This window comes from Bufo gargarizans, chromosome 4, assembly GCF_014858855.1.
Source record: "Bufo gargarizans isolate SCDJY-AF-19 chromosome 4, ASM1485885v1, whole genome shotgun sequence".
NCBI classification, from domain to species: Eukaryota; Metazoa; Chordata; class Amphibia; order Anura; family Bufonidae; genus Bufo; species Bufo gargarizans.
Genome location: NC_058083.1, coordinates 392,563,605 through 392,583,267, shown reverse-complemented (window position 1 = coordinate 392,583,267; position 19,663 = coordinate 392,563,605). Strand labels below are relative to the sequence as shown.

General features: G+C 41.1%; 1 protein-coding gene across 8 annotated transcripts in view; it reads right to left on the bottom strand.

Annotated features, from left to right (window-relative positions):
- The window catches only part of BIRC6 (baculoviral IAP repeat containing 6), a 252,420-nt gene that overhangs the window by 46,342 nt on the left and 186,415 nt on the right, over nucleotides 1-19,663 (bottom strand). For all 8 annotated transcript variants that reach the window (XM_044289277.1, XM_044289279.1, XM_044289280.1 and 5 more), the window contains one exon: nucleotides 12,368-12,533. In XM_044289277.1, coding sequence (XP_044145212.1) covers nucleotides 12,368-12,533 — 166 coding nt within the window. The remainder of the gene's footprint in view (nucleotides 1-12,367; nucleotides 12,534-19,663) is intronic.

The window sequence follows — 19,663 nt, the reverse complement described above, 5'->3', positions numbered from 1 at the left end:
GTGTACTGGCTCCTCCTGGCAATGATCAGGGGAGCCGGATGTAGTGTGCGGCAACCTCTGTACTCAGGAATAGTACAGGGCCACTGCACATTACATCATATGGAGCCCCAGGCAAAAACGCCTGCAATATTAAAATATTTATACCATACGGCAAAATAGAAAAAGAAAAAAAAGTTTTAAAAAAAAATGTCCCCGTATAAAAATGGAAGAAAAACTATACATATGTGGTATTGCAATCGCACTGACCCAGAGAATAAAATTGGCAGAATGTTTTTTCTTTTTTTTTTTTATAATTCCACCCGATTTGGAATTTTCCTACATTTTATGCAACTGTAAATGGTGCCATTAGAAAGTACATCTTGTCCTGCAATAAAGCAAGTCCTCATACGGCTATGTGAATGAAAAAAAATAGGTTACGGCTTTGGGAGGGCTGGGAGTAAAAATGGAAAATCACCTGGTTTTGAAAGGGATAAGGGAAGAATATATCATAAACAACTAAAAACGGATTATGTACCCATGAATATCAAACCAGATTTCATAATTCTAGTTTGGCACTGCAGAAAGGTACCACTTAGAACCAAAACAGAGTTTGGTAAAAGGTTTTTAACAGTAGAAATTAATTTCTGAAGTAATTACACTAAGTTTTGCAAAGTAATAACTTTGGTTCATAGGAGCCAATACATTCTAATACTGTACGGAGCGCTCGCTCCGTACAGTATTCTAATGAAGTTTTATGCGAATCGACTTCGGATGTTTCATCCAAAGTCGATTCACTCATCCCTAGACACAACCCCAGAGAATGGACACACCCTCTAAGTTATTTTTTGGGAAATCTACTATTTGATGTGATTCTCATGTTCTACATGCATCATGGCATAACTCATTTAATGCTAGATTCTGCTGCTCCTGTGAAAAAAGTCACGCTGGATGGTGTCCCCTTCCTGGCTCACGATGGTTACAGGAAATTACAAGCCAGCTCAGACAGCATCTGATGCTTCCGTAGATGAAGCTGTGGGGAGTGCACAGTACGCTGTATGTCGCGGAGCTGACTTGTACGGACATATCCTGGCATGAGGGACGCTAGTCAACCCAGAGGGGGACTGGCCAGGACAAGTATTCAGAGAAGCAGCACCAGCTCCAGGACTCTTCGAGTATGTTCATACGTGACGGCTATATACGTTTTTAATTTTTTTTTTATATCTGCGTTATGCTGGCAGTAGAATTGAAGATAAAAAAAAAAAATATTGGACTCTTGGCGAAAGGGTATTGCAGGACCAAATATTTCAACATACACAAGCAAGGCCAAGACCATGTAATACGTGAACATTTTAAGGGATTTCTGAGTGCTATACTTTCTGACCGACAAGGCACACACATGTTCCTGGCAGTTTAGCCAATACGGCTTCTCAATCTACAAAAGGTTTAAAGTGATAATGTACTAAACTGACATGGAAAAGAGGCGTAAAGGAGAGGGCAAGTGCATGGGTCTGTGTATGCAGGCTGTGACTAGGTAATAGCGCCAACCACTGAGCCACAGTGCAGCCTGATCCATAGCTTTCAAAAACCATTACAACATGAATATTTATCAGCAAAAGTTTTATTATTTGGGTTGATGGGAAAGAAGGATACAATAACTGTGATAGGCAGACTAGCACACACACAAAGGGTATTTGTAGGGGATTTCTACATAGAGTAATAGAAATCCCCTAGGTAGCCGGCATCTAGGCCACATAACTTTTCAGATCCTGCTCGTATGATATGTCCAAGGATCACAGGTTTATGAATTACTTGAGCCAGCAAGGCAACTTCATTTTAGCAGTTTTGCTCTCCAAGGAGGAAGCAGATGCCATTTTGATGAACAGCCAGAAAAGAGAGAGATCTCTAACAAGAGTACTGCGCTCAACAATCAATCAACCTTCAATGCAACCGAATGAAAAGCATACAGAATGCAAGTTTAAAACAAAATGCTTAAAAAGGGACTAAAATATGAAACAAGTTTTCTGAACACTTCCACAGTGGGAAGTTCCCACCAATTTTTCAGTTATCATTTAGAGAACTTCATTTTCAGCGTTCAATCGTAGCATTTCCAGCCAAGACTTTCACAAACGCACATTCGCCAAGGGACAATCCTGTCCATCTTCACGTGCTCGCAATAATGCATTCTTGTCTTTTGGTTCAACAGTTTCAGTTGTGAAAATGGTAAACCTTCAAGAAGTTTTCTCGCCACTGAACGTGATGGTATAAGATTATACAACCACGTCCTGACTCTCCCCATTTCTCAGAATGAAGGAACCACCTTGATCTAAATGTAGTGACTATTACAAAGCATAGGCACTCCTATCCAGCTGCTGGGCAAGGAACAAGGGTCCAATCGGTCTCAAAATTGATAGGGACTAGCATTCCTTCACAAGATAAGGCACTTAAAAAGGAGCTTTCTGGGACACGACCTATCCTTTGGATCAATATCAACTTGGTGGGGGTGTAACTTCTGGCACCCTCAAGAACAGTTGACTGAAGAGGCCCTGGAGTTCCAGTAAGTGCCATGCCCCATTTGATCACCAGGCACACCTCGGTACATTGTGCAGTGGCTGTGACTGGTACTGTCAGCTCAGTCCCACTCAAGTGAACAGCAATGAGCGGCTATACCAGACACATGAAGAGATCACAACAATCAGCAGACTGGGTACTCACATTGCAGAAAATGTCTGCAATGCATCCCACACTACATGTCTATCTACTAAACTAGAATGCTGAAAATGTGCATAAATATCCCAATGTACACGTATACCACCCAGAAAATATATATAGATAGCTTCAATATGAAAAACAGGATTTATTCTAGGCTAGTCTGCTTTTTGATATTTAGGCGTAAGATCTTGTATTTTCTTTGTTTCTACTATGTTAAAAAAATATATAATATTTCAAGCCGATTGTGCTGCTAGGACAGGCATTATCCAATTACTTATTTAGATGGATACATGTGAGAAATGAAGCCATTTTGTGGAAAGCAAGTCAGCATATCTGTATGACCTCTCTATCGTGGGTCAGCAGTATTGCTCTAGAGTCTCAATCATTAAAGGCTTCTATGTGGCTTTAATAAAACCCAAACGGATATGGTTTCCACTTTGCTGACGGAATATCAAAATCAAAAGGACTGCATAAAAATTTCTCAGACATAAGCTCACACATGCATAAAAGCACATACACCCACTTTCTAATTTGCAGAAGGTTAGTTCAAATAATTGCTTTCCATAAACAGATGCTCGAGGGACATTGCCCTCCAGTCATCAGCATTGGTTACAGCTTGATGACGCACGCACTGTGACCCATCTGATTTGGGTGGTGAGCTTGCGAGGAGTGACTTAAAAACGAGGCAGTGCCTCCCGCTAAAACAATATGCCTGTCGTAACAAGGCATGGAAAAACAACAACAAAAAAGAATGCAAAAAAAAAGGTAGGAGCAGCTTTTCTGCTCCAGTGCTCTAATGTCACCATTTGTCACGCAGCTTTCCTGTAGAGCTTACAGGACTGGGGTTAACACTCACTCCCCTCCCCTGCTGTATGCACAAGCTACTCGCTGGAATGGTTGCAGATTTCAAATGTGCCTGGCCTGACAATGGTGCTGCTGCGCATTGTTATGCAACTCACTGTCTGGGAGGGCAGCTTGTAGCTCCTTCATTCTGCAAGTGCCAGGTGCGTGTTTAGTCAATGTCATGGATGACTACTGTAATGCAACCCAGAGCACGGCCAGTCGTCTCTACTGGGGCTAGCTGCTGAGTTATGCCATGTCCGGGATGATGCCTTGGAATTATCTGCCACTGACGCCTTCTTAGGTGTCCAGCGTGCCTGGTACTGGAAACCTCCATCCACAGCTTACGGTGCACGAACCTTCAGCAAATCCTGCTGGACCTAAAACCATGTCACCAGGAAAAGGAGGCACAAGGGGAATGTCTAACTTACGGTCTCATTATAAGAGAAAATCCTTGAATGGAAATCCATGAAAGACCAAACTACATAAGATAAGTAAAATAAACAACTTGTCAATCAGTAACCAGTGGGGGCTGCGTGCTGAAGAGAGGGGAGAACGCAACTTGGATTTGAACTGAGGACAAGCCTCTTGGAAAGCGGTTCTCACGCTGTGGATCAATACTGAGAGTAGCATCTTTTTCAGTCGCCTGGATTCATTGGATTAATGATAGACTGAGCAGCTCGTTGCCATTCATTATTGAGAAGGGAAAAGGAGAGGGACACTACATGTATACATGTGTGGTGCAGCTCTGCTGGAGGATAAATCCTTGGCTTCCCGTTGTGTGGAGGACACAGAAGCATGCCTGATGCCACTGTACTCCTGATGCAGAGTAGGGTAAGAGGCGATTATCATTTTACATTTATGCATGCCGAGAACAAGAGGATTCCCTCCACTAACTGTCAATGGGAAGGTAGAACAAAGCAAAGGCTTCAGCTTCTATTTAGCACGCTGAGCTACAGTACCCTCAGCAATGGAGACAAAGCCCTGCACACAGCCTACACCTCCCACTAGGAATCGTTATTAATGCTAGCCACTGTTAATTATTCATCATGAAATACAACGGGCATGGTCAGATGCACACAGAAAATAGTTCACAATTGCCTTTTAGGTAGCAATTGCTTCCCCCCCTCCCCCATTAACCCTCTGATGAGGCTGTATGAAATGGAGACTTCTAACATAACAATGGCTGCACATACTAAATCTCTACATGGATGCCGTTAGGAGGTTTCCATACAAAAGTAAAAATGCAGTAAATGATATTGAGGCATTACCCCACTGGATAAAATATGACTTTTTATTTTATTTTTTTGCTAGATAGTACAGTCTTTATGTCCTTTTCAGCCACATTTTAGACAAAGAAGCATTAGAATGTTAAAAGCATGACCGTGCTAACCCAATTGCCTGCAGACACATGACACTGTCAAAAATGATATTACAGAAAATATCACATTAAGCTTGTGAAACCTGTAAACTGAGGGAAAAGAAAAGGGAGGAATGTGTAGCATTATATAATTAATGGTAATTCGATTAGATTAGTAATGACAAATGTAACAATGATATGATGTGGCATCCCTCTTCTTCCTTAGCAAAAGGAACTCTCCAGCATCTTCCTCAAACCGGAGCTCTCCGGCATCTCTGGCAATTCAATTCCAAGTGTACAAATAGATTATAGAGCACTCAATTTATCAGTATGTCAATAGCCACGTCCGCTACACAGGATCTGACCATACATTAAATACAAATACACAATGGATGGCTGGATGCACATGCCTAATTTAAATACCAGGTAAATACTTTCTATGGGACTTCCAATCTGCCATTTGACTGACCTGTTGTGCCCTTATATAGCCTTAGCTCATTAGAGCTAAAATTCAACATCAGTTCTAGTTCCGTCAAAGTACACGATTTATAGAGTATTTGGTGACCACACTCCTAAGAGGGTTGCGACAAAGGTCCAAATTGGACCTTGGTTTGTCCATTACTATCAGAGAAACTTTTCTCCTCAAAACTTGTAGAACACCTGCATGAATGCCAACGGAGACACTGCGCTACAGCTAGAGAAAATAAGAATTCCCTCTCTTTCTCATCCATTTTCTTCTAGATAGTCTTTGGAGGATTGCTGAAGACATTTCTGGGAAACATGGTCACGTCTGCTATCACGGCAGCAGCAGCAGAAGTGAGGAAACAAGAGGAGAAAGAAGAGAAAGAGGAGTCCATATTAGCCATGCTGGGAATTATAGGGACTGTGCTGAACCTCTTTGTCATCGTCTTCGTCTACATTTACACCACCCTCTGATGGACTCTCTCTATGTCAGGTTGCCAGACCAGGGAGGGCGAGTCCTCAGTGATTACATAAGTAATGGCAGGGGCTAAGAAGATTAGAAAAAGAGACTCCTCAGACCAACCAATACATTCCAGTGCTAAGTGCCTAGGTGGAACGTGGACAATGGAGCGCATTTGCCAATGTAGATAGGAGTATGAGACCAAGATGAACAAAAGTCACTCATGTAAAGAGGTGCAACCGTGCATCAACTCCATACAAGCCCATGAGTGCTGTGTTACTGCCATAATCCTCAAGATACAGGAAATCTTTGTACAGTTGTGTCCATCTTATGGCATCACACTCGCTCAACAGGGAAAAACATTTAACGTCTTCTGAAAATCCATGTAAAACGTTTCTAATATATGCTTCCATTTAACCATGGCTGGATTATATATATATATATTTTTTTTTTGCAATTCATTTTCTCCCTGATTATTTTCTATTGCACCTTACTAAATTAGTCATATTCTAACCACTCTGCTTGATTTATTCCCATCAAGAACATGGCAGCCAAAAAACGGAAGAGGTCTCACCAAGCCATCAATGCTGGAGCACACAACGTGAGGCTCTGGTAGACATTGTGTAATCCAGATCATTACAAGAGAATATTCATGAGGAATATAATATATGTTGGCATTGTTGTTGAAAGAAAATGCAAGAATCAGAGGGGTTAAAACTGAACTATGTATGGCATAGAAACCGGAAACTAAGAACCACCAAGGCCTAGCTTTTTGCACATGTGTGTGTATCCGACCTAATTCAGATGCGTCACCAGTTGTGTCACATATAGCTCTGACACTACTGAAGAAATAGTCATTAAAATTATAATCAAGTACTAGTTCTAACAAAGCACCAGTTTCACTAACATGGATCATTGCTTTATATGCTCGGGAAAGAACTCACTAACAGCTGCCAGTTTGTTCTAGGTGTTACTATGCTGTTAACGTATGTGTGTCATATTTTGTACAATACAGAACTTGTAGATGTTACTTCTTGTTCAGCGAAGCTGGTGCTTTCCATGACTCACCTATGGACCACACATGTACACTATTGAAGGTGTCCTGCTAGCTGATCAGTCGAGTGGTCACAATTTCATTGCTCAAGTCAATTTCCAATACAGTGCACTCCATAAGAAAAGCCATGTATAAAATTATTACAATATGACAATGATTAATGTCAGAACAGGTCTACGAATTCAGGTTCTTTTGTGGAAATCTCTTTACAATAGTCATTTCGTACATTCACAAGACATGACCCCATGGGCCGGCCAAGAAGGCCAACAAAACAGAGGTAAAAAAGGTTCTCCATTGGGAAGGGGGAGCTCTTGTAAGAGAACAAGGCAGCCAAGCAAAAAGATGCAGAAGATCTTTTTCTCATGGTTCGTTATTGACCACAGGCTGGGAGAGGTTTAGGGCAACATCCTGACATTTAGCAATTACCAAAAGGTATTTTTAATGCAAAAAGCCAGAGATGCACATCCTATCAAATCGACATGTGCAGTTGATAGCAGCATAAGAGCTAAGCATGAGATGGTTTATCAAGCCACAAGATAAAGAGCTACTTGTACCCCTCAGGTCTAATCATCCTTAAATAGGCGATAAAATGTACCATATATACATTGCTTAGGTTTTTATAATCAAACGTGGATTTGTAAATTTCAATTTTTGATCAAATTAAACCTTAAATATTTTCAAGCAGACACCAAGTGCCCAAGTATACACCTTGCCTAGAAGCAATAACGCGTGACACATAGAAATATGAATTCACGTGACATACTACTGGTTTTTCCTAATAACAGGAGTAATATCCCACTGACAAGTTACGTTTTTGATTAAGCCATGACAATTAAGTATACTTAACCAATGGTGCGCTATGATTTTTTTTTTAGGAGATTTAAAAAGTACTATTTCTGCCTAATGATCTAGGTATGTCAACCAGCCATTTGTCACTGGGTTCATACAGGAATACAAAGTAGAAGTCTTTAAAGGGGTCCTCAAGACATTATAAAAAAAGACACGTGTTCTTCTGACTGGTGGAATAGTTTTGTTAATACTTACAGGCTGTGCGCATCTTTTCCTGTTCAGCTGCTTAGTAGTAAATGGAGCTCAACAGAAAAAGAAGTGAACATATCCGGTCGGAACCCAAGTGGAAGAGCTCACCACCCCTGTGCGCCCAACAGATAAATATTACTCAAACCATGTTTCTTCCATAGATCTAAGGAATGCTTGTATCGTTCATAATGCCCAGAGAACCCCTTATAGTACCTCGCATGAGATCTTGGCTCTATCAACATCCATAGGCATAACTAGACCATATTATGGTAGCACACTTCTTGATCTACAGGGTTTATCCCCACCTGCCATTCATATTATTATGATAAAAGTAAATGTATCAAGTACATGTGTGCTCTGCCTTTTTCACGAGTCTTAAATATGGATTGGTTTTAAGTAAAGGCTCTCCATTGGATACCGGTTGATAAGGTTCATGAGCGCAAACACCGGCTTTAGGATATGACCGCCGCAGAATTGCAGCACAAATCGCTTCCACATCATCTGTAAAAGAAAAACCACACTATGTCCATTTATGCTGCAGATTTCACCCTTTGAAATGCACAGTATCAAGCCTGCATGGAGCTCGTGGGGTTTTTCGGTGGGTTTGTGGCAAATCTCAGCATGTCCCGAGTGGATACACCATTAAGCTCTTACCCCTTTGGTTTTGAGATTTAGGTCTGTGAGCCGTATTGATGGGGTCTCCAAAGATGGTACCGGTCTGAAAGTGGGGAAACTAGTCCACGGTGAACCCAGACAGTAGTTACCTTCTCATGTGACAAAAGCATAGGTTCCATCAAGGATGATGTTCTCACATATCACTGGCAAGTGTAGGGATGTTGGCAATTTGTATAATGGAGGATTACCGTATATAGCCTGGGACACCAGGAGAACACACAGGCATAAAAGAGTGTCAAACACATACTACAAGAAGCTATAAGCATTCCAACAAGAGCCATACCTTCATTTTCTTGCGACCCTAAACAAGTGCTACAGTCCTTACATGACTATTGTCAGGTGCCACGTTTAAAAGGCAGCTTTACTGAAAAACTAACGTAACAAGGCTTCTCAAGCGGAAAAAAGACTTGTATAAAAGCAGCGTTTACACATGTCCAAACAGACAGAATGGGATAACGGAGGTATTCTGACTTACATTAACTCCAGTTAGGTATGAAAACACTCCTACTTTAAAAAAATAAATAAAATTTAAGGTCAATATACTGGCAGTTTTAGTAGTAAGTGTTGGTATAGCGCTGACAACCAGTTTTCTGATGCAGAAATGCATTGAGTAGTTGTCACTTCCCTTTCTACACTTGGCGTTTGACACAATGTACGGAATTAATGGAGGCAATAAGTACAGACCTCCGGGGGTCACTGTGGTGTGCGGTGCATCAAGAGGGGTGACGGGGGTGAAACTGGGAACAAAGACGGATTTAGCACAAAGTACTACTTTTGTGGATTTCTTTTCCATTTCATTGCTACACTAAATCAATAGTGACAGATGAAATCTAACCTCTGACTAATGTGATGACGGAACCAAGGGCAAGAGTGACTATTTCACACGGACCGTACGGAAGGCCACCGTCAGCAGTGCCAATAAAGTATCTTCTTTCTTTTATTATGCTGTCTCTCCTTTAACAAATTGAAATGATCAAAGCCTAAGAAAACGGATGAACAACGTTAAAAAAAATGTACTGTTTATGATCTTAATAAATAAACCATCTTATGTGAACTCTGGTTGGAGTTTCTTTTAGCGGCTCGAAGGAAAGTGGGGGGTTCTAATTTAGTTGGGATGTAATGGGCGCCCATCAGCATTTTACAGCGAGATTCTGCACAAGGTGAAGACTTTTTAATAGGAGGATTTCAGACTGAGGTAGATGGGATTTCATACTGGCTGAGGAGTGGGAGAGAGAACTTTAAAGGCAGTGATCCATTTTATGGATTAATGGTGCGATCTACCACATTAAATCATGGCCTGGCAGGTAGTTATAGGGAATTGAAAAAAGTAAAAAGTCTAATCTATATATCTAATATACACACACACACACACACACACACTATTCTATGGATCTATCAAATAGTCATAAACACCACTTTAAAATGGTTGACCTCCCAGTCATAAACTATGGTGAATGTGAATTGCTGTTACAAAGCAGTGAGAAATAATTTTCAAATTTCTGTAGTGATCAATGGTCAGAGACACAAGTAGCTTACAGAAGACAATAATATTTGATAAGAAAAGGGCTCAGAGGAAGAGAAATAAAAAAAAAATATATATATATATATATAAGAAAAAGAAAGCGACACTGATCTCTCGTCATGATGCTTAGCGCATGCGCACTGGTCTGTCAGGAGATAACCATTCAGCCAGTGATCGACAGACGTATCAGAAATATTGGTGGCAAAGGTGTACATAGGCTTTTTAAATTGGGCTAAGCTACAATACGCGATAATGTCACTGTGCGCTGAGAAAATCTACGTAGAGGCCTTTATTGGCCAGATCACACATGAATAGCCTGTTCTAAGAATAGGCCATCAATGTTCCTTTTTTTCCCACATGATAGTCCATCATTACCTGACTGGCAGGCGTACGGCGGTCCTGCAGTAGCCCCAACGCCGAAACTACACACCTGTCCATTGTGTAGTGGACGGGGCTGGTTACTGCAGTGCTGCTGCCACTCACTTCAATGGGCCCTATGCTGTGGTAATGATCTTTGCCCACTGTACGACATACAGAGTTTTGTGGGTCGTGGGCTTGAGCCAACGCAGAAAAGCTGGTAGGACACTCTCCACCCCAGCCTATCAGATAGTGGTGGCTTAACTTGAGGACAGACCATCATTTGTAAAGGGTTGGACAATCCCTTTCTATCTTAAAAAGAATACCATAAATTTGAATTTGCCATGGTTTTAGGTGTAATTTCTAAATACTTGGCACATCATTTGCGCGAAAAGGGTGACCAACAAGGTTATTTTCAGCAGGACAGAGCATCTGTCCTATAGGGCTACAATAATGGGTGCCACAGACAGCACAACATAAAGAACTTTCTGAATTCAGCAAATAGAGAAGCAGTAGCCCTGACCAGCTTCCTCTCTAGTTCTCTACTGGTCAGTACAGTGGAATATCAAACTAATAAATAGCTGAAATCTCTCCTGCTTTCTTTTTGAAGAGTAAGGGAAAAATTTTGAGAGGAGATTTATCAAAACCGGCGTAAAGAAAAAGTGGCTTAGATGCCCACAGCAACCGATCAGATTCCACCTTTAATTTTCCAAAGGAGCTCTGAAAAATGAAAGGACCAATCTGATTAATTGCTATTGGAAACTACGCCAGCTTTCCTTTACACCAGTTTTGATAAATCTCCCCCATATTTTTTTCTCAGTGTTTTTTTCAGCGTCTAGATTGAAATCTACAATTTCAGTCATTTACATAAAAAAAAAATGAAATCCATGGCTACCAAAAATAATTTACAGCAGCAGTAATCATTGTAAAAAGTACAACCACCTCATATCACCACTTGCATAAAATCTATAGGACAACTGGAAGAAAAAACAAGGCAGATGTCACTGGGATACTTTCAGGTGTAAGACATTAGAAGATCTCACAAAATCAGATTAAAAAGGCTTTTTGGGTGTACAATTAATGGCATATCCTCAAGATAGGTCATAAATATCTGATCGGTTAGGGGTTGAGTCTCAGCTGTTTGAAGAGGCTGGGATACTCCTTTGAGTACTGCAACCTCCACCTAGCATACCAAGCACAGTACCGTACACTGTATAGCGACTGTGCTTGGTAATGCAGCCCAGCCGTATTCTCTCAAAGGGGACTAAGCTGCAAATAGGCCGTGTGAACAACAACCTATGCCTAGGACGAGGCACTCGCCAGAGTAATCAGCACAGAGTTGGATATTCAGATATTAACAACCAATCCTTAGGATGGCTAAACTCACGGATAACCCTTTTAAGGTAATTCCAACATGTCAAACATTGCAGATTTGATGCCACAGATTTATGTGCAGCATTGTACAGTAGCATAAAAAAAGAAATGCTAAAAAGATGTTACCCATGTATTGCGGAGACGGTTCTTCCCAGAATCCGCACATGACACGCAGTGTGGATTTTAAATCTGCATCATGTCAATTTACGTTGCGGGTATCTGGTGTGGATTTCACCACAGGGAGATATCTGTGGCAGATCTCCAGTGGCCCATTGCTAATTCTGCTTGATTTCGTGCAGATGATTTCAATCGGATCTCCCGCCACTGAAAATCTGCAGCAGACTAGCCCCCTGGGGACACAGCCTGACAAAGCTAATGCCAGGTCTGAACACATGGAATCATCTGCCCAGCTGAATATTGTTGCAAAACTACATGAATACGTAAATCCAATCTGCGTCTGCTCAAATGATATGGAAATTGCATCACTAAGGTTTCGATTAACACACGATCACAAGGAAAACTAATAAGGAAACGTACCTGAGTCATTCCGCAAGTATGAGGACATCGCCGGTATTAGACAGGATTGACTTAGTAGCTCCAACAAGACAGATGGAAGTGCATTACTGTTTTGCCCTCGAATCTCGTTGGTTGGCACTTCTCCATTAACTGAACACCCAGATGGATTTATATAGCTAGCAAGAACCTGTAAAAAGAAACCGTAATAGTCACACTTCCAGCACTTATGCCCAGGGAAATCACTATTCTGAAAAATACTATGAAAAAGAATCAAATTCAAGATTCCCATTAAAATTCACTGGAATAGAAAATCAAATGACTAACAAATAGCTGAGAGAGAGAAATAAGATAACGGTTTAGCACAATGGACGCATACGGTACGTGGCTGAACATTTCCAGTAGAGGTGCAAATAAGACGATACAAGCTGAAGTACAGATATCATTTTCAGCCTTCATATTTGACAAGTCTCCAGATATTGTTCATCTCTAGTCTGTACATTGTTTCAGCTAGAATGTCATTCACCCACAAGCACATTGTAAGGGCTCATGCACACGACCCGATTTTCTTTTGTGTCAGTTAATTTTTATACATTTTTTTGCAGCCCGTATGTGGAACCATTCACTTAAATGGGTCCGCAAAAAAGGCTGAAATGACTGTTTCCGTAAGTCCGTTCTGCAAAAAAAATTGAACATGTCTTATTATTGTTCATTTTGTGGACAAAAACAGGCATTGTTTCCAAGGATCCGCAAAAAAATAAAAATATATAAAAAATAAATGCAACACGGACATCACACGATATCATCCGTTTTTTGCAGACCGCAAAATACATACGGTCGTGTGCATGAGCCCTAAGCCAAAGAAAACCAGCCAGAATCCTACTGGACATGGCTTAAAGGGGTTGTCCACTCCTTTTTACATGATAGCTTATCCTCAGGATAGGCCATTACTATCTGATTGGTGGGAGTCCAACACCCCACACTTGTTCTGCAGAGGATTCTGGAACTACACAGCTTCGTCCGCGGTGCAGCGGGTTACTGCAGCATTGTTCCCATTCACTTCAATGGCAGCAGTACCCAGCCACTGCATTATGGATGAATCTGTGCAGTTCTGGTATGGACTTTCAGCGCAGAAGTTACTGCATGTGATCAGCGGTAACATTAAAACCTCATGTCTAACGTTATGCAGGACCTCCTTGTGCTACAAAACAGCTCTGACCTATCAAGGCACTGACTCCAAGACCTCTGAAAGTGTCTGGTGTTACCTTACTGACATCCAGATAGTAGCAGCAGTCTGTTGGGACCTCCATGGATCAGAATGGTTTATCCAGCACATCCCACAGACGCTTGATCAACTGAGATCTGAAGAATCTGGAGGCCAACTTAACACCCTGAGCTCTTTGTCAGGTTCCACACACCATTCATGAACACTTTATGTAGTGTGGAAATATGCAAAATCCTGCTGAACGAGGCCACTGCTATTAGAGGGTACTATTGCCATGATGAGGTTGCAAAAATGTTTAGGCTGGTTGTACGCCTCAAAGTAACATTCATAACCGTGCCAGGAGCCAAATTTCCCCTGCAAAACATTGCTCATAGCATCACACCGGCTCTGCTGGCTTGCCTTTCCTCCCACAGTGCATCCTAGGGTCATCTCCTCTCCGGGTTAGCAAAGCACATCTAACCGGGCATTAACCTAATGTAAAAAGAAATGTGATTCATCAGTCAGGGACACCTTTTTCCACTGCACCATGGTCCTGTTCAGATGCTACGTGCCCATTATAACCCTTTTAGCGGTGGTAAGGTGTTAGAATGATCACAGGGCAGTCTGCAGCAAGCTGTGATGCAATGTGTTCTGACACCTTTATATCATCTCCAACAGCAACTTTTTTCAACAGTTTCAGCTACAGTAGCTAGTATGTGGGTTCAGATAAGATAGGCTAGCCTGTTCTCCCCACATTAATCAGGTTGCCCTTCCTTGGACTACCTTTAGTAGGTACCAACCGCTACATACCAAGAACAACCAATAACACCTGTTGTTCTGGAAATACTCTGACCCCATCAAGTAATCAATTAGCTCCTTGTCCAAGTTAGGGTCCATTCACACGTCCGCAATTGCAGACCTATTTATTTCTATGGGGCAGCACGATGTGCTGGCCGGATCCGGAATTGCGGATCTGCACTTCAGGGTCCGCAATTCCGATCCCGAAAAAAATAGAACATGTCCTATTCTTGTCCGCAAATACATTTATAATGAAGCAATATTTAAAGAGTAACTAAACCTTTATATAAACTTTTGATATGTTGTTCCTAATAAAAAAAAACTCTCTAAAATACTTTAATCAATTTTCTGTTTTTACTACAGTTTTCCCTGCCTAAAATGCTCCAGTTACTGGGCGCTTAACTCACTGACAGCTCAGCGGTGTACAGAGTACAGAGTGTATAAATGGGCCACAGCACCGCAGGGAGTACTGGCAGGAGTGCATATTGCTGTTCCTGCCCGTGCTCCCTGGAGGATTACTAACTCCTGGCATAGCACATGGATACTCTGTACCCATGTACTATGCCAGGATTAGCCGAGCGGAGCGGGCTCCTTCTGGCGCCGCAAAGCCTAAGAGCCAACATGCAGTTCTTTTAGCTTAGTGGAGTAGGTAGAAGCAGGAGCCCGCTCCGCTCGGCTAATCCTGGCATAGTACATGGGTACAGCGTATCCATGTGCTATGCCAGGAGTTAGTAATCCTCCAGGGAGCACGGGCAGGAACAGTAATATGCGCTCCTGCCAGTACTCCATGCACTGCTGCGGCCAATTTATAAAATGTGTACACTGCCGAGCTGTCAGTGAGTTTTAAGCGCACAGTGAATGGTGGGCTTTAGGCAGGGAAAAGTATTAAAAATAGAAAATTGATTAATAAAGTATATTAGAGATGGTTTTATTAGGGCATCAGGGACAACATATTAAAAGTTTATATAAAGGTTTAGTTACTCTAAGTATTTTCATTTTTTTATTCCCAGAGAACCCTTTTAATATATCCCTCCATCTCAAAAGTTGCACTGTCACATGATTATACATGTTATTTACTGTACATTAACATTATGGCTTATTTTAATTTTTCTGGTACACTGTGCCATTTGTACATAATCCTGAAGAAGATCCTGTCCTGAACATATAGTGATTCGGCAGCTTATCTTTCTGATTTTTACAGCTAATGACATATCACGGCATCGAAAACAATTACTATTTTTTCAAAGTTACTAGTCTTGGAAGTAGGTAAAAGGAATCTGTCAGCAGTTTTCACAAGCTAAACGGCTGACAGCAATAGAAGGGGCAGCGGACAGCAGCAAACACACCTTCTGTAGAGGATTCACACGAGTATAAAGTTTTATTCTGCCAGGCTCTCCTCTTGCAAGTGCACTGGATAGATGCAGAGCATCTTTGAGAAATGCTCACTTAAAGGGGTTGTCTCATCTCAGACCATGGGGGCATTTTGCTAGGATACGCGCCCATTGTCTTATAGGTGCGGGTCTCACCGCTGGGACCCGCGCCTATAGCACAAATGGAGCCGCGCAAACTGGTGGCTGGGGGACTCTGGTCCGGCCACCACCAAGTGGTCTCCCCATAGAAGTGAATGGGAGCGCACTGCGCTTGACCGGCCTTCACTCCCATTCACTTCTATGAGCCTGACGGAAATAGCTTAGCCAGCACTCGGTTATTTGCGTCAGCCCCAAAGAAAATGAATGTAGGGTGGCAGCGCATGTGCCCTTCACCACTTTCTGGGGCTCCGTTCTCGATACAGGTGTGAGGACAGGCACCTATAAGACAGACAATGGGGGCATAGCCTAGCGATATTCCCCCGTTGTCCGAGATGAGACATTGAGCTGCTTCACAACCCTTCTTCTCTGAGTGATAGCTACAGTATCCAACAAGTAGACTACTACAGCCATCACTCAGCAGAGGGGAGGGGCTGTGATGCAGCTCAATGCAGAGAGCAGGGGCGTACATAGAAATCACTGGGCCCCATAGCAAGAATCTAAATTGGGCCCCCATTCCCTTTTATAGCCTCTCCCTTTGTTCCATGAACTATTCTTGCTGCTGCGTTTTATAATTTATACCATCAGAGCCGGATTAGGTATAATAGATGCAGTGTGTCCAGATGTATAGTATATACATCAGTGTACTGTTATGTTGGGTACGAGGTATAATACATGCAGTGTGCACAGGTATATAGTATATTCCGTAGTGTACTGATATGTGAGGTACAGGGTATATGCAGTGTGTACAGGTATATAGTATGTACAGAAGTGTACTGATAAGTGAGGTACGGGTTAGAATATATGCAGTGTGTACAGGTCTATAGTATATATACAGTAGTGTAATATGTGAGGTACAAGGTATAATGGATGCAGTGTGTACAGATATATTGTATATACACATGTGAGGTACTGTATAATAGATGCAGTGTGTACAGGTATATAGTAAATACAGCAGTGTATTGACAAGCTCGTGTGAAATAGAAAAAACAATTCCGGCACCTATTTTTCTTCCCATAAAATCTTCCTCTTTATTCAATCACATCATATGCGGGACAGTATCACAAACAAACAGTTTGTGATACTGTCCCGCATATGATGTGATTGAATAAAGAGGAAGATTTTATGGGAAGAAAAATAGGTGCCGGAATTGTTTTTTCCATTTCACTTTGTCTACGCCCAGGAACTTGCTGGCTTGACTCCGTGCACACAGGATATTACACACAGAGCAGGTGAGCTGGATAACATTACCTATATTGACAAGCTTGTACCTCATATGTCAGTACACTGCTGTATATAAAATATATCTGTACACACTTCATCTATTATACCTCGTACCAGTACACTGCTGTATATACTATATATCTGTACATATTGCATCTATAATAATATATATATATATATATATATATATATATATATATATATATATATATATATATATATATATATATATATCAAAAGGGAATTCGGCGGCACCAGTACGCTGGCTCAGGTGCTATGTCCAAGGGAATGAGCTTCACCCTTAATATATATGCGGAAATGGGACAGCACTCCAAGACTTGAAAAGAATAAATATCTTTATTCACCCATGTGAAAAAATAGCAGCAACGTTTCAGCTCACAACTGATCCTTTCTCAAGCTTGATTTGTGAGCTGAAACGTTGCTGCTATTTTTTCACATGGGTGAATACAGATATTTATTCTTTTCAAGTCTTGGAGTGCTGTCCCATTTCCGCATATATATTAAGGGTGAAGCTCATTCCCTTGGACATAGCACCTGAGCCAGCGTACTGGTGCCGCCGAATTCCCTTTTGATATATATAGATATATATATATATATATATATATATATATATATATATATATATATATATATATATATATATATATATATATATATCAAAAGGGAATTCGGCGGCACCAGTACGCTGGCTCAGGTGCTATGTCCAAGGGAATGAGCTTCACCCTTAATATATATGCGGAAATGGGACAGCACTCCAAGACTTGAAAAGAATAAATATCTGTATTCACCCATGTGAAAAAATAGCAGCAACGTTTCAGCTCACAAATCAAGCTTGAGAAAGGATCAGTTGTGAGCTGAAACGTTGCTGCTATTTTTTCACATGGGTGAATAAAGATATTTATTCTTTTCAAGTCTTGGAGTGCTGTCCCATTTCCGCATATATATATATATATATATATATATATATATATATATATATATATATATATATATATATATATATATATATATATATATATATATATATATCTGTATATAGCACCGCAGCACATATGTTGGTGAAAATAGTGGATCTTTATTCACCCAGTGAATAAAAGATCCACTATTTTCACCAACGGATGTGCTGCGGTGCTTTCTATTTTTGTATTATACACCTTGGTCAGGTGATTTCATCGCTGGCACCCAATCCTCCATTACCAGGAGTGCTGCCTTGAATTATCGTTATATATATATATATATATATATATATATATATATATATATATATATATATATATATATATATATACAGACGTGGACAAAATTGTTGGTACCCTTTGGTCAATGAAAGAAAAAGTCACAATGGTCACAGAAATAACTTTAATCTGACAAAAGTAATAATAAATTAAAATTCTATAAATGTTAACCAATGAAAGTCAGACATTGTTTTTCAACCATGCTTCAACAGAATTATGTAAAAAAATAAACTCATGAAACAGGCATGGACAAAAATGATGGTACCCCTAACTTAATATTTTGTTGCGCAACCTTTTGAGGCAATCACTGCAATCAAACGCTTCCTGTAACTGTCAATGAGACATCTGCACCTCTCAGCAGGTATTTTAGGCCCACTCCTCATGAGCAAACTGCTCCAGTTGTGTCCGGTTTGAAGGGTGCCTTTTCCAGACTGCATGTTTCAGCTCCTTCCAAAGATGCTCAATAGGATTGAGGTCAGGGCTCATAGAAGGCCACTTTAGAATAGTCCAATTTTTTCCTCTTAGCCATTCTTGGGTGTTTTTAGCGGTGTGTTTTGGGTCATTGTCCTGTTGCAAGACCCATGACCTGCGACTGAGACCAAGCTTTCTGACACTGGCTAGTACATTTCTCTCTAGAATTCCTTGATAGTCTTGAGATTTCATTGTACCCTGCACAGATTCAAGACACCCTGTGCCAGACGCAGCAAAGCAGCCCCAGAACATAACAGAGCCTCCTCCATGTTTCACAGTAGGGACAGTGTTCTTTTCTTGATATGCTTCATTTTTTCGTCTGTGAACATACAGCTGATGTGCCTTGGCAAAAACTTCGATTTTTGTCTCATCTGTCCACAGGACATTCTCCCAGAAGCTTTGTGGCTTGTCAACATGTAGTTTGGCATATTCCAGTCTTGCTTTTTTATGATTCGTTTTCAACAATGGTGTCCTCCTTGGTCGTCTCCCATGTAGTCCACTTTGGCTCAAACAACGACGGATGGTGCGATCTGACACTGATGTTCCTTGAGCATGAAGTTCACCTTGAATCTCTTTAGAAGTCTTTCTAGGCTCTTTTGTTACCATTCGGATTATCCGTCTCTTAGATTTGTCATCAATTTTCCTCCTGCGGCCACGTCCAGGGAGGTTGGCTACAGTCCCATGGATCTTAAACTTATGAATAATATGTGCAACTGTACTCACAGGAACATCTAGTTGCTTGGAGATGGTCTTATAGCCTTTACCTTTAACATGCTTGTCTATAATTTTCTTTCTGATCTCTTGAGACAGCTCTTTCCTTTGCTTCCTCTGGTCCATGTCG